Source organism: Salvelinus sp. IW2-2015, linkage group LG23 (genome assembly GCF_002910315.2).
Source record: "Salvelinus sp. IW2-2015 linkage group LG23, ASM291031v2, whole genome shotgun sequence".
Taxonomy (NCBI): Eukaryota; Metazoa; Chordata; class Actinopteri; order Salmoniformes; family Salmonidae; genus Salvelinus; species Salvelinus sp. IW2-2015.
In genome coordinates this window covers 38,425,186-38,440,012 of record NC_036863.1, presented here as the reverse complement: position 1 = coordinate 38,440,012, position 14,827 = coordinate 38,425,186, and the positions used below count along the sequence as shown (strand labels likewise).

The window sequence follows — 14,827 nt, the reverse complement described above, 5'->3', positions numbered from 1 at the left end:
TCAGATTAAGCCTAGTCCTAGACTAAAAAGCCCTTTAAATGAATAATATCCATTGATCTTGCTTTTAACTCTAGGACTAGGCTCAATCAGTGTCAGGGAAACCATCCCTTAGCCCATTAGCAACAACATCAATATTAGGTAGGGACAGAGCCATAGTGAGGCAAACTATTCTCCAATTTGGCATTAMAATTACCATGACATTAACATGTTTTATTGTGGCCATAGCTTTTTTTAGAAAAAGAAAAAAAATGTATTCCCACAAAAAATGAAAGATATAAGTGAATTTATGTCCATCATCCCCCGATTCAGAATATATCATTTTCATAGTCATGGCATGCTCTGTGTAAGCATAATATATCCTTCGTATTATAAAAAATAAAATACAGATACAGAATATGCCTTCTTCATAGTCATGGAATGCTTGGTTCAATAGCTATTGATGAGAAAACGGAATATCCACCGAATATCTGAAATAAAACTAATTTTACCTCCATGGCCTACCGGACCTTTTGGAATAGAGGTACACGCCTTTTCTTATCAGGGAGAAGGGAACATAATCACGTCTGTGCCATGACCTGTCTATAAACTATTGGAGTTATAAACAGGTTCCAATACAGACCTGTATGATTAGGCACATGAACATTTTGCACCTGGAACTAATCACAACTATGTGTTTCCCACCAAAACGAAATTGTGTGGTTTGATTAACCCTCCGTCTCCAAAAATGCAAAGCTGACAGGCCGACATAAATGTACTGTAAGATAAAGTTGCTGATAGTGAGACTACTATTACTATCATTAACAATCACACTGTGTGATGTCTAATGAAGCATATTGAACCTCCAGAAAGACKTCTGTTGCACACAGTGTCTAGGCCTACTTTGTAAAAGGTCTACCAAATGTTTTGCTTGCCTAGAGGCCTAATGCTACTGTTAGAACATGAGCTATTTTAGGCTCCGTCATGCAATTGGTTGAATTCATTTTAGGCTCTGTCATGCAGTTGGTTGAATYCATTACAGGGTTGGGTTGCCTCTTCTCTGGACATTATCAGCGCAGCAGACAAACTTTACCAGCTGCCTAGGAGCAAGAGGGCCCCAATGTATGAGAGAAGTTTGAGTAAAATATAGTGTATRATCTTTTTTTGACCATTATCATTACTTTACTCGTGGAGGAAGATATAGGGTACATTTGAGACCATAACAAGTGAGAAGTCCATACAGGGCGTCAAAGGTTTGCCCCTGCGTGCGACACAGGAATAATGGACATCACGGCCACTGCAGATGCAGCCACTGCCAAACCTGAACCCACTGCTATGGAGGAGTCAGATCTGCAAGAGGCGCAAGAGCCCCGCACATCGGAGAAGATTGACTTGTCACTAGGTTGGACATTTTCTCATGATTCTTTGCCGTATGCGTGTTACCCAATCCAATGTTGTTACAGAAAACAAAGCAGAATCAAGTTCATGTCTTAATATGTTCCATAGTGCAACAATAATTGCTTTATTATTCAATCTTATTGAACAATAAAACAAAATGCATTCGACACAAGTAGGCATCTGGTGTGACATGGACCTGCACCACACGTTACATAGCCTACACGTCTACAATCTGATTTCTTATTCTCCTTTAGTCTTTATGTAATATGCCACTTTAAACTGTAGTGCTTTAATGGAGATGTAGACCTGCTATTAAAACACCATCCAGTTGAGATCTTAGGGGAGCTCATCCATTACTGTCATATTGAGTTGAACATCGCAGACATAATGCCACTGTAATTTTGGATCCCATTAGCTCCCCTTACACGTAATGGATTCAGMTTCTCAAGTGACAAGTTAAAGTGAGTGATTTCAGCTTGGAGTGAATGCTTCAATTGTCAATGACTACTCTCATCTGAATCACAGCTTTTACTTCCCTGTTCCCAGATGACATCATCAAACTGAACAAAAAAGAGAACAAGGCAAATAAGGCTGCCAACAAGGCTCGGGACCGACGTACCACAAACAAAAACACTGTCCTCAAGAAACTGGACAGGGCAGGACAACAGCAGATATTTCCTTTCAGGCGTGGCCCTTATCAATTCCAGCAAGGTATGCCTACTGTATTGGTCACTCATCGCTTGCATATCCCTCCATATGAAGACATTCATCATTACCATATCATCACACTCTTGGAGAAAGGAGCTGATTATACTATAACWATTTTTTTTAGGACCCTACAAATCGCGTTACATGGGACCCCCCATTCCTGGCTATTACAGAGTAAAACCATATCTCAGAAAGACTCCTTTTGGAGCACATCACCTCAAAGGTGTGAGCCCTTTAAAAAGACCTTCTTTGAACACAAAGGTATGTGCACAGAAAATGACTGACATTTGCACTTTTCCAATATGTGAATATGATGCAATGTAGTAAGTGCACACACTGTTTAGTCCAAGTTATTGGTCAGATGTGACAAAAGGTAATTGTTTGGGGGGTTTTTTACCCTCAGGGAGGAGCACAGTTTGGAAAACGTAAACCGTTGTTCAAGGGTGCCTTTTATCAACCATACAGAGGTCCCCCAGGGGCTTTGAGAAGGTACAGCATGTTTGCTTAATGCATTATCACAGCACTTTTATAATGCATAAGATTCTCTTAGACTCTGACATGGCTTTCCTTCTCTCTGAGCGCATGGGTTTTATGTGGCATAGTATATACATGATCTGTAGGCATGGGTTTTATGTGTGCATAGTATATACATGATCTGTAGCATGGGTTTTATGTGTGCATAGTATATACATGATCTGTATGCATGGGTTTTATGTGTGCATAGTATATACATGATCTGTATGCATGGGTTTTATGGTATATGTATATACATGATGTGTATGTATGGGTTTTATGTTGTATAGTATATACATGATGTGTATGTAGTCATTATGTTAGTTAGTGTCAACACAGGATTTGTGCATCAGTTATGCAGTTAAGAAACATTCAAATGAGTAGCTTCAGGGTCAGATGGACTTGAGCTTTGGGAACCTACTCGAGTCTTATGTAAATGTACGAAGGCCTAGACTCCTGTTCTTCCAATATGGAAAATTATATTAGCAATTTACTGAGTTATGACATATGATTTTGATAGATAGGTTTATTTGTGAAACACATTGATTCCATTTGTTCACAATTCCATGCACTTTTAGGGATTTYGCTAGGGATATTGTTTGTCTTTTTCATTTGATTTGTACAGTCTCTTTATGGGCATGATTCTTGTGTCACCGTATTAGGCCTCCTCCCCAAGTCAGAGGGCAGAAGAAGCCACCATTCCAGCCCAAACAGAGACAGGGCGGTGGGAAGCCATTCATCCTAAACAGAGGGGTATTTTGTTATTTTCACATTTATAACACTTATACACAACCTTTAGTAGGCCATGCTATTCAGAGGAATGAATGTACAGTATCTCTGCACTTACAGTAAGAGCCATGCAAACAGAGGTCATGTTCAGCATGAGTAAAACAAGGCATATTACTGGGTACTGTTCAATGARTACTGTTTTTTTATGGTTTGCAATCGATGATCTTAGTACGGTGTCTAATACCTACTAATTCATCTGAATGAATACAAAATAATAGTAAAAGAAACCCTTACATGTACATTTGTCATCTTTCCCCTCCTTCTAGTTTCCTGCAGCAAATGGAAAAATGGATAAGTACCAAAAGGTTAGAAGGTGAGATAACATCACTGTGGTTGCTTGTGACAAATAAACCAAATTATATTGGTAGTAGTGTTCATTATTATATGTTCTCATGACATTACCTGCAATAGCTGGAAAAAGGCGCCCTCCGGTGTTTCTACCTTGACRGTGTCACTGCCCAACTCCAAAGCCAACTCAGAGCCCGCGTGAGTTGCACATACATTAGTACACACTGCAGCCATGTTTTACAGAAGGCCTTTGTRGGTTCTGTACAAAACAAACGTTTTATTACTAATTATGTGCATTCAGATAGGCTACAAAAGCTAATCCTTATCTGTCCTGTGTCTTTACCTGATCTCTCTCAGGGCCAAGGCTAAACAGGCCACAGTGATGGACCGATCCAGTCCATCAGGGGCGTCCCCCCAGCCCAAAGGCATCCCTCTCAGATTTAACTTCAAGGCCACTATAAATCAGGTGATATGCCATTACCCGTATTTAGAACATTTCGATGTCTTTAGCATAGAGAGCCTATGAAATTCAGATTCTAATTCTGTCGTTCCACCAGCTACCTTCTCCTTATAAATAATGAATATGTCACCATGACTGTTTCCTGGTTTTCAGACGGGAGTGACCCTCAATGACCGCTTCACTGGTATGAGGATCTGGGCAGGCCCAGGACAGGGTCCACAGAGGGGCAGTGGCAGGGGAAGAGGCAGAGGCCGAGAAGGCCGGACTGTCATCCTACAGTGATCATTGTTGAGGACCTGTGCTGTCTGTAGCCTATATAAAAAAACATCTCATTAATCCCCCTCTTAACCCTTCCAATATGCTCACATTTTGAAGAMACTTTATATTGATGTTTATTTTAGTATGTATGGCACACATTTAGTTACTTCTTGTTTAYAAAATGTTTGGACCTCGGAAAAAGTCTAGACATTCAATTAATTAAATGACAAGTGATAAAGAGCTGAAGTGACAGGCTACACAGATTTATATGCAACACATTTATTTTGGGAACTATCATGTGAAGTTAGGACATCTCAGCCTGTTACCCAAAGTATTTTTAGCTCTTGTTAATGGGGTTGGCATGTACAGTGCCTTCGGAAAGTATTCAGACCCCTTGACTTTTTCCACATTTTGTTAGGTTACACAGCCTTATTCTAAAATGGATAACAAACAAAAAAATCCTCATTGATCTACACACAATACCCCATAATGACAAAGCAAAAACATTTTTTTTWGAATTGTTTGCTTATTTATWAAAAATTTAAAATGGAAATTTCACATTGACATAAGTATTCTGAACTTTTACTCAGTACTTTGTTGAAGCGCCTTTGGCAGCGATTACAGTCTCGAGTCTTCTTTGGTATGACACTACAAGCTTGGCACACCTGTATTTGGTGAGTTTATCACCATTCTTCTCTGCAGATCCTCTCAAGCTCTGTCAGGTTGGATGGGGTATGTTGCTGCACAGCTATTTTCAGGTCTCTCCAGAGATGTAGCCACACCTGCATTGTCTTGGCTGTGTGCCAAGGGTCGTTGTCCTGTTGGAAGGTCAACCTTCACCCCCCTCTGAGGTCCTGAGCACTCTGTAGCGGGTTTTCATCAAGGATCTCTCTGTACTTTGCTCCGTTGATCTTTTCCTCGATCCTGACTAGTCTCCCAGTCCCTGGTGCTGAAAATCCTCTCCACAGCATGATGCTGCCACCACCATGCTTCACCGTAGGGATGGTGCCAGGTTTCCTTCAGATGTGACGCTTGGCATTCAGGTCAAAGAGTTCAATCTTGGTTTCATCAGACCAGAGAATCTTGTTTCTCATGGTCTGAGAGTCTTTAGGTGCCTTTTGGCAAACTCCAAGCGGGCTGTCGTGTGCCTTTTACTGAGGAGTGGCTTCTGTMTGGCAACTACTATAAAGGCCTGATTGGTGGAGTGCTGCAGAGATGGTTGTCCTTCTGGATGGTTCTCTCATCTCCTATGAGGAACTCTAGAGCTCTGTCAGAGTGACCATCGGGTCTTGGTTACCTCCCTGACCAAGTCGTTTCTCCCCCGATTGCTCAGTTTGTCCGGGCAGCCAGCTCTAGGAAGAGTCTTGGTGGTTCCAAACTTCTTCCATTTAAGAATGATGGAGGCCACTGTGTTCTTGTGGATCTTCAATGCTGCAGACATTTTTTGGTACCCTGTGACTCRACACAATCCTGTCTCTGAGCTCTACGSACAATTCCTTCGACCTCATGGCTTGGTTTTTGCTCTGACATACACTGTCAACTGTGGGACCTTATATAGACAGGTGTGTGCCTTTCCAAATCATGTTCAATCCATCAATTGAATTTACCACAGGTGAACTCCAATCAACTTGCAGAAACATCTCAAGGATGATAAATCAGGATGCACCTCATCTAAATTTCGAGTCTCATAGCAAAGGGTCTGAATACTTATGTAAATAAGTTATTTCTTATTTTTTTTATACATTTGCAAAAATTTCTAAAAACCTGTTTTCGCTTTGTCCTTATGGGCTATTGTGTGTAGATTGCTGAGGAATTGTTTTTATTTAATCCATTTTAGAATAAGGCTGTAATGTAACAAAATGAGGAAAAAGTCAAGGGGTCTGAATACTTTCTGAAAGCACTGTATATGRAGGCCATTTTACATTATGTTTACAGCAGCGCCTCTGGAAATGTGCTGATAAAATGTCAAACATTAATTTTAATGAGACTATGCAGTTGTATGAAATCATGAGCAACTTGTGTATTTCGATTTGCTTGATTACTTACGGTCGTTCAGTTACTCACATTAATTGTAAATTAACTACGAAATATAGCAACTTATTTAAAAACGTAATATTAATGTTTCATTTATTTGGTAATCAACACATTTTCTATCCATGTGGCCTACTTGCACTTACATGTGTATTGAGTAAAGATCACACATCCCAAATGTTTTTGGGTTTACAATAGATTTAATTAAATGTAATAGATTTTATAGCTAAATAACATTGCATGTATGTTATGATATTCTGATTTTATTATAGCCCACTGAAAGAGCCGACAACTCAGGTGTGGGTGGGGGGTCAACTAGATAGTACAGTCACAAAGTAGCACAGGCTATATAGTAAACATTTATGAAAACATACATGTGCTTTTTGGTCTTAATTTCAGGTTAGGCATAAGGTTAGCCGTGTGGTCACGGTTGAGGTTAAGGTTACGGTTAGATTAAGAAGGTAAATTGTGTAAATGGGCGGAGTTTATGACTTTGTGGCTGTKTTAACTAGTGACGACAGTTTTATTGGYCAGAGCGAGAAGTGACATCGCTTTTCCGCTATGTCCATTTTTGTCTATTCAAAATGGTGGAGCAATAACAAACGCATTGTACATTTCTACGGTAAGAAATGTGTAACTTTTAGTGTCAATGATCCATACTTATTGCGATGTAGATAATTCAAAACAGCTTTTATTTCATTTTTTTTTATTGCAGTAAGTTAAAAATGATCGCCGTAGCAAAGCTTCACGCCAGATCACACGACATGCATGCTAGATGTGGCCTAACGTTAGCTACCACAGTGATTGTATGGGGGGGTTGTCAGGGCTCGTATCAGCAGAGTTAGCTAGCTAACTAGAGTAAGGAAGCAAATGATAGCTGTCTAGATATTAATTAGCAAGGGTTCGTATCTGGCGACAGAAATGTGCAGGTAAGTTACAGTCAACAAATATGATGACGTGTAGCTAGCCAGCTTTACAATGTTAAGCGGATGGCCACATCTAGCTCGCTACTGCTAGCTAAACAGCTAGTTTACGTMCCTGGCTAGCTACAGCACTTTGCTAACTATTTACTATACACCTGCAGATGTAATAAGTGTGCATGAAGTTGCATACAGCGAGCTTTTGCAAATGGGCACCCACAGTTYCAGAAGAACTGTAACTCGCAACACAAATACAATACGTTTGTGCGTCGGGTGTATGTACATTTCCTCCACTGACACTGATACGGTATTTCCGTTTATTTGCAGTATCAGCATGGCAGACAAAAATGGCAAGAAAGGGAAACCTGTAGGTGTTAAGAGAACRTTGACCAAGAGAGAACAAGAAGATCTGAAGAAAAAGGTAAGATATTTGACCCTTTATAGATATCTGCAACAAAGTGTAGGTTTATTATTACAATTTTAAAACAATATCACATTTCCAGGAACAAGAAAAAGCAGCTGACGTTTTCGAAGAGTTTTTGGCATCTTTTGACAGTAACGACAAAAGTGGGGTGAAAACGTTTGTTCGTGGGGGAATCGTGAATGCAACTAAAGGTGAGCAGAAACATGCTGGCTAATACAGCTCTGGTGGGGTCTATGTTGCGAACACTTATTTTAGTGCTGCATGGTTACTCTTTCTATTAAATMATTTTGCAGAAGAGGAAGCAGCAGAGATCAAAAAGAGCAAGCTTTACCGACCGAACACGAAGTTTACTTCAGTGTCCCAGAATGTCTCACCAGCACACTCTTCGGAAGTCAGAAGGCCGGTGAGTCACCATGTGAATCTCTTACTGTAACCAAGATAATACTATACATTATTTTGCCCCCTTATGTTTGTCTGGTCCACAGATTGTTAAAAAGAAGACGGAAGAGAAGAAGAAGAGCAACCTTGAACTTTTCAAAGAGGAGCTAAAGCAGTATGTTTTTGACACGTCGTAGTAAATCATGTTTCACTCTTTATTTGACCAATTTGTAGTTCACATTTTTCGCTAAAATGACTGTTCTCATAGAATACAGGAGGAACGTGAAGAAAGGCACAAAAAAAAGAAAAATGAGCCTGGAGGAGGATATGGAGACTTGGACATACCACTAACACGACGATCAAGTAAGAGCCAGATCTGTCCCTTGCATTGGAAAAATAATGGCCKTTGTCCAAATCAAAGATGAACCCTCAGTAGCTTTTACATGTTTAGCTGAATATGCACGTCTTCCTCCAGTATTTGATGATGACCCAGCAACACCGAACACAACCAACCTGTACATTGGCTGCATTAACCCAAAGGTAAAGGAACTCTTATCTGCGTAGGATGTTTTGACAAAGGAGATATAGTCTAGCTTGCTCTTCTTTTGTTTGRGATAAGTTCAACTTACTTAAATGCTGACTTCTTTCATTTTTGTGAAACTGTGTTGATATGATACTTTATATAATGTGACAGATGAATGAAGAAATGCTTTGCAAAGAGTTTGGCAAGTATGGTCCCCTGGCAAGCGTGAAGATCATGTGGCCTCGTAGTGACGAGGAACGTACCAGGGTCACAAACAGAGGCTTCGTGGCCTTTATGACCAGGAAAGATGCAGAGAGGGCCTTGGCTGCTCTAGACGGTGAGCCTGTGATAAGAGAATGTTAAACATACTATTCAGTAAACGCTGCCAGATGATAAATGCACTGTCAAATGTTCCATTGACCATGTAGGCTCATGTAGGATCATTACTCCTTTTGCTGCAGGTAAAACAGTTTTGGGTTTTGAAATGAAGCTGGGATGGGGGAAAGCTGTTCGTATCCCTCCCCAGCCTCTCTATACACCCATAGGGGTACTGAAAATCTCCACACCCCCACCCCCCTCTGGCCTGCCCTTCAATGCTCAGCCCCGAGACCGCTTCCGCAATGACTTTACCAAGCCATGGGGCAGGTCCAAGGAGGAGTTTGACAAGGTAGGTTGGTTCTTTATTTAACACTGTAGGGTGTGTGCATGGTTCTTATTCAAGGTTATATTTTTTTGTTTTACACTACAGTTAATTTGCCAATTTTAGGTGTGTTTGTAAGCGGATATCCTATGCGGGGTGATATTTATCATAGGATCAATCAACTGGACATTGCTTAGAATTTGATCTAGAATTCAGAATTGCATTTAGATGCACACACAAGACCATGTGACGGTCATGTTCTGAAGTAGCAGTTCCGAGTTCCATTTCTCAGTTTAAATTCCAGTTGGTTTGTCCTATGGTGCATGTATAGACATGTTATGAATCTATTCCTTAGTCTAGTAGTGTCTTAGTTTTAGGATATGTCCTAAGACGGGGGGTTTGACCCAGATGGAGTTATGAGGTATTGTTACWGAACCATATTCAATCAAAATGTTACTGTAAAATTAAGAGGGTGGGGATATCCTATAGTATAGATAATTGACTTATAGTGTAGCCGTCTCTTGAATGTGGGAWCTTTTTCCCTCATTCAAATAATGTATAGCTGTTACTGCTATCGTCGTTTTCTATGCTGTATGTATCCTGCAGTGTTTCATCTGTATATATACTCACTTTTTTTTATATCTTCACTATTTGATTTGACTTCACGAACAGACTCTGTCCGAAGCCGTAGTCAAAGTGGTTATCCCAACAGAAAGGTACACACTCTCTATCCATTCTTACTACTACTGCTACTACGACTGACCAGCCGTTCTCACAGACAGAACACAGTGTTAGAGGCCCTGCCCTGGTGTACTGTTCCTGTGTACGTATGTGACCGACAGGAAGCCCCAGTCCTAAGTGCTATGTCTGTATGTACATGACTAATGGGAGAGGACAGCTGAGACCGTAACACTGTTTTTGTGCTTCTCTCCCTACGTGTGTCTCATAGTTTGTCCTGTTCTAACATTGGTCTGCATTAAGCCATCTTGTTGACATGGCCTATATTCAGGGAATTGGTAACCCCTGCTGCTTAGGACTGGGGGCCCTGTATATGACTAGTAGAGGGGCCAAGGTTCTCAGTTGAACATGGTTAAAGTGAAAATCTGGCCTAGTAAGCAAAGCCCTCAGTTTATTAATTAATGTCATCCTCATTAGATTAGTAAATGACACCATTGTAATCCTCTGTCGGGAAAATAGATTGTTAGACTTAAGTGAGTGTTGGAGTCAGTGAGTTAGGCCTATATCCAGTGAAACATACTGGTACTAACTTCAGTGGCAACCTTGGTTCTTCCTATCTGGGTTGGCTGAGACACTGCAGACAGATACAGCTAGAAGGCAGATGCGTTTTAGAATCAAATCAGTAGTAGCTAATAGTAGTAAGTAATGTTGTCACTTGTCACTATCATATATTGTCCCACTTTTTCATTTATACACTTAATATGTGGGGGGGAGAAGAAACATTATTCTAGACACATGACAAGGAAACACGTCATGATCACCTTCTGATGTAGCTGCGCACTAGGGACAGACAGTCTCCCCCACTCACTCGTTTGTGTGCAGACCAACACATCCTCAACATTGCTGTGACAAATGATTGCAGAGGGACAGTGTTATAGAAGAGAGACAGAGAGGTTAAGGGGCTTAGTGCCAGTGTGCAGTGAGAGCTTTGACATGGCCACTGGTCTGAATGAGGGGGACGACGACAAGTCACAGCGTCTGGTCTCTCATCCCCTCTCCTTTTACTCCACAGGAATCTGTTGGGCCTCATCCACAGGATGATAGAGTTTGTGGTGCGTGAGGGACCCATGTTTGAAGCCATCATTATGAGCAAAGAGAAGAACAATCCTGACTTCAGGTAAGGCGCCATTGCTGAGCGTTCCCTTTCCCTCTTGTCATATCAATGATCATATATATTTTGAAACCAACGTTTTAAACTATTGATGATTTCAGGTTCCTGTTTGACAACAAAAGCCAAGAGCAGGTGTACTACCGCTGGAAACTCTACTCCATTCTCCAGGTAGGTCATGCCCTTAATCTGACCTGGCTACACCTCTATGGCCAGGAGTCCATCTCCCTACTCTACTCACTGCTGTGCCTCATCCGTGTCCCTCTATCCCCAGGGCGAGCCCCCCAGTGAGTGGAGGACGGCAGACTTCCGGATGTTCCGTGGGGGCTCCATCTGGAGGCCGCCCCTCCTGAACCCCTACCTCCATGGAGACGAGGAGGCGGGAGAGGAGGAACAGTCTCCCTCTCAGGAGGAGGAGCTGAAAAAGGGCCAGCTGAAGACCGAGTGAGTGTAGCTGTACATACAGGGGCAGAGAGGGAGGTTCTGAGGCAGACTGAAGATGAAAAGTTCTCTGAGGAATGTTATGAGACAATTGACTGGTGAAATTCAACGTTCTCTGGGCAACAAAACCTGTGTGTTTATTCCAGGCACAGAGAGAGACTGGAGACACTGCTGAGAGGGCTCACCCCTCGTAGGGAGGACGTTGGTGATGCCATGCTGTTCTGTCTGGAGAGAGCTGAGGCAGCGGAGGAGGTGGTGGGGTGCATCGCAGAGTCCCTGTCTCTCCTTCAGACACCCCTACAGAAAAAGGTCCCTCACCCACTTCCTGTACACGGGTCCATCCTATGAGTCTCACATGTGCATGATCAACCACATTCACGTGACATGCTACTCACAATCGTSATGTCCATCTTTATTTCCACAGATTGCCAGACTGTACCTGGTATCCGACATCTTGTACAACTCCTGTGCCAAAGTTGCCAATGCATCTTATTATCGCAAATAGTAAGAAGTATTTAATTATAGAATACACACGCTCGGTGGTCATACTGTGTGTATCTGAGGGTTTTCACTGTTTCTTTGTTCCTTCAGTTTTGAAGCAAAATTGCCCCAGATATTTGGTGACATTAGTGATGCATATCGAAACATACAAGCAAGACTACAAGCGGAACAATTCAAGGTAATAAGTGTATTTAAAAAGAAATGACAATGCTTTATTGCCCTTTTTCAAGCTTGTGTTTTGTTGCCTTTACCAGAGCAAATACTTTAACACTCACCTATGTTTGTCTTTTCTCAGCAAAAGATAATGGGCTGTTTCAGGGTCTGGGAAGACTGGGCCGTCTACCCAGAGCCCTACCTGATCCAGCTGCAGAATATCTTTCTGGGTCTTGTCAAGGCAGGAGATGAAGTGATCGAGAGGGTAGAGGTGAGCTGGATCTCAGGACAGGACCCTTCCTGGACGAGACCTGGAAAATAGTTTTGATCAATGCCTATTTGACTGATGACTGCTACATTCTCTGATAGTGTGTGTTACAATGCAGCTAGAAGCAGAGCTGAATTTCGAGTCATTGGTTTATGTGGSTATCTCACCTCAGGTGGCGTCTCCAGACCTGGATGGAGCCCCATTGGACGGGGCGCCGTTAGATGGCGCTCCGCTGGACGACCTCGACGGCTCRCCCCTGGCCTGGGACCCTGCCTCCCTGGATGGGGTGCCTGTTGACGACATCGACGGAGTTCCCCTGGGCGCTCCCATGGATGACATCGACGGAATGCCTTGTAAGTCAATTTGGCCGTTTTTCTTTTTTATCTGTGAAAAACCATAAAAGATTTATAAGCTGTGGACTTGATGTATGTTTTGTGTTTTCCAGTGGATGATCTGGCCCACTCCAAAGTGGCTCTGTCTAAATGGGAGAGGGTGGACGATGCTGAAGCTCTCCCACAAGGTACTGTACACGTTCAGCACTGCAAACCCCACAATCACATCTCTACTCCTATCCCTCACTCTGCCTCTTCCTCTTTCAGCTAACACTGAATCCAAATGGGACAGTGTGGGAGAGCGATATTCTGGGGACAACATGAATGTAAGGTAAGAACCTGGTGAAAGCCATCTCTAAAAGATGTTGACATTTTTGGGAAGGCAACTTTTTCCTGAGTTACCATCATTGTASCCTGTCTTGCAGTAGACCATAGAAGAATGGCTCTTCTTCTCTCCCCCTGCAGTGCTAACACTAAGGAAGGAGATGGCGAATCAGAGGGTGACAGCAGCGATGATGACAGCCCATCTAAGTAYGACAGTGCTGATTTCAAGAGCTCCCTCAGTAGTTTTGAGATGTCTGAGAGCAAGAGGAGCCGGCTGAGAGAGCTGGAGGCAAGCACACAGTCTACTGGCACCAACACAGTACCACACACAACCCACTGCAGTAGTAATTCAGTCTGTYCATAGCGGCCATCCGACAATACATAGGTCTTTTATAGCGCTTTTCTAAAACTCAAATACGCTTGACTAATGTTCTGTTCTTGAAGGCAGTTGATTTGCCACTAATTTATGCAACAATTGGACCCACTGTTCTTGGTGTACGTATAGTATATCTCATACTATTGTCTTTGCTGCAGGTGAAGGTGATGCAGTTCCAGGATGAGCTGGAGACTGGGAAGAGGCCCAGGAAGTCCGGAATGAACATGCAGAAACAGGTGGAGCACTACAGGAACAAGCTGCTACAGAAGGTGGGTCTCTAGTGTGCTTTTATGTCGTACAGGCAATGGCCGAGGGGACCATAAAGCTGCAGTTGTACATTTGACCCAATAACTCACCTGGCTGCAATTGATCCTCAGGAGTTTGATAAGGATGACCAGGAGAAGAAAGAGCGATCCACACCAAAGTCAAAAGACAGATCAAAGAAAGAGGAGAGGAGAGACAAGACAGAGGAGAGCAGTAAAGGACGGGAGAAGGAGAAGAGTAAAAGGAGTCAAGACCGGGACAGGAGCAGGGACAGGGGACGTAGTAGAGACACAGAGGAACGGACACAGAAATACAGAGGACATTCTCCCTCAAAGTAAGGCCTGTGTGAAATCACTTGTCTGTGTTCTATTTAATGTGCTCAGTATTATATATATTTGGGCTGACTTATTTATCACCTACCTGTCCAACAGAACAAAGTCAAAGTCTCCCAAGAAGTCCAAGCGGTCCCGGTCGCCCTCGCCAGCCAGGAAGACGTGGAGGAGGTCTAGCTCCCGGTCACCACACCGCTCCCACAAAAAGACAAAGAAGAGCAAACACTGATCCAGAGGCCTGGACTCCATGCCTCTCCCCTTGACGCAGCAAGGTGACTCCCATGGACTGCCCTGCTCTGCCAGTGATTACCATGACACGGACCCACTACGCTCGTTTCCTCACAATGCCTCTGAACTGTCAGCTGTTTGTTCCCCTCCGTACCGATATCCTGATTGCTGCAGTCAAAATTTGGCAAATTTTTTGTAAGATGACGTTTGAACCTTATTTGTACAGTTTTGTTTTGCTGTTTGTTTTTAAACCCCATTCAGATTATTGCGACTAGTCCCTGAGACGTCACAATAAATCACTATTGGCATTGTGTCCATTGTCCAGGGTGGGGAATGAATTGGAGGCTACCATTATTGAATCACCACGTCTCCTGTCCAGTCATTCAACCTTTCTAAACAGTTTTGAAAGTTTGCCTCAATATGAAAGGTAATCATCTCAAAGGAAAAAACAGAATG

At 42.5% G+C, this 14,827-nt stretch overlaps 2 protein-coding genes across 2 annotated transcripts; both read left to right on the top strand.

Annotated features, from left to right (window-relative positions):
* Positions 1-1,053: 1,053 nt before the first annotated feature.
* LOC111950787 (UAP56-interacting factor) lies at positions 1,054-4,506 on the top strand. Its single transcript, XM_023968670.2, has 9 exons — positions 1,054-1,378; positions 1,921-2,085; positions 2,207-2,343; positions 2,486-2,571; positions 3,258-3,348; positions 3,651-3,697; positions 3,796-3,870; positions 4,030-4,138; positions 4,286-4,506. Exons 1-9 carry the CDS (start codon positions 1,258-1,260, stop codon positions 4,412-4,414), a joined length of 960 nt encoding a protein of 319 aa, XP_023824438.1. The 5' UTR covers positions 1,054-1,257; the 3' UTR covers positions 4,415-4,506.
* Positions 4,507-6,934: 2,428 nt separating this feature from the next.
* On the top strand, positions 6,935-14,684 carry zgc:163098 (U2 snRNP-associated SURP motif-containing protein). The gene is made up of 24 exons (XM_023968815.2): positions 6,935-7,043; positions 7,669-7,762; positions 7,845-7,956; positions 8,059-8,168; positions 8,251-8,318; positions 8,412-8,506; positions 8,619-8,683; positions 8,838-9,003; positions 9,128-9,333; positions 9,979-10,022; positions 11,057-11,161; positions 11,257-11,323; positions 11,427-11,596; positions 11,740-11,902; positions 12,018-12,097; positions 12,185-12,272; positions 12,390-12,518; positions 12,688-12,868; positions 12,961-13,035; positions 13,115-13,178; positions 13,313-13,460; positions 13,706-13,816; positions 13,925-14,145; positions 14,243-14,684. The coding sequence occupies exons 2-24, from the start codon at positions 7,676-7,678 to the stop codon at positions 14,370-14,372; spliced, it is 2,685 nt and encodes an 894-aa protein (XP_023824583.1). The 5' UTR covers positions 6,935-7,043; positions 7,669-7,675; the 3' UTR covers positions 14,373-14,684.
* Positions 14,685-14,827: the final 143 nt, after the last annotated feature.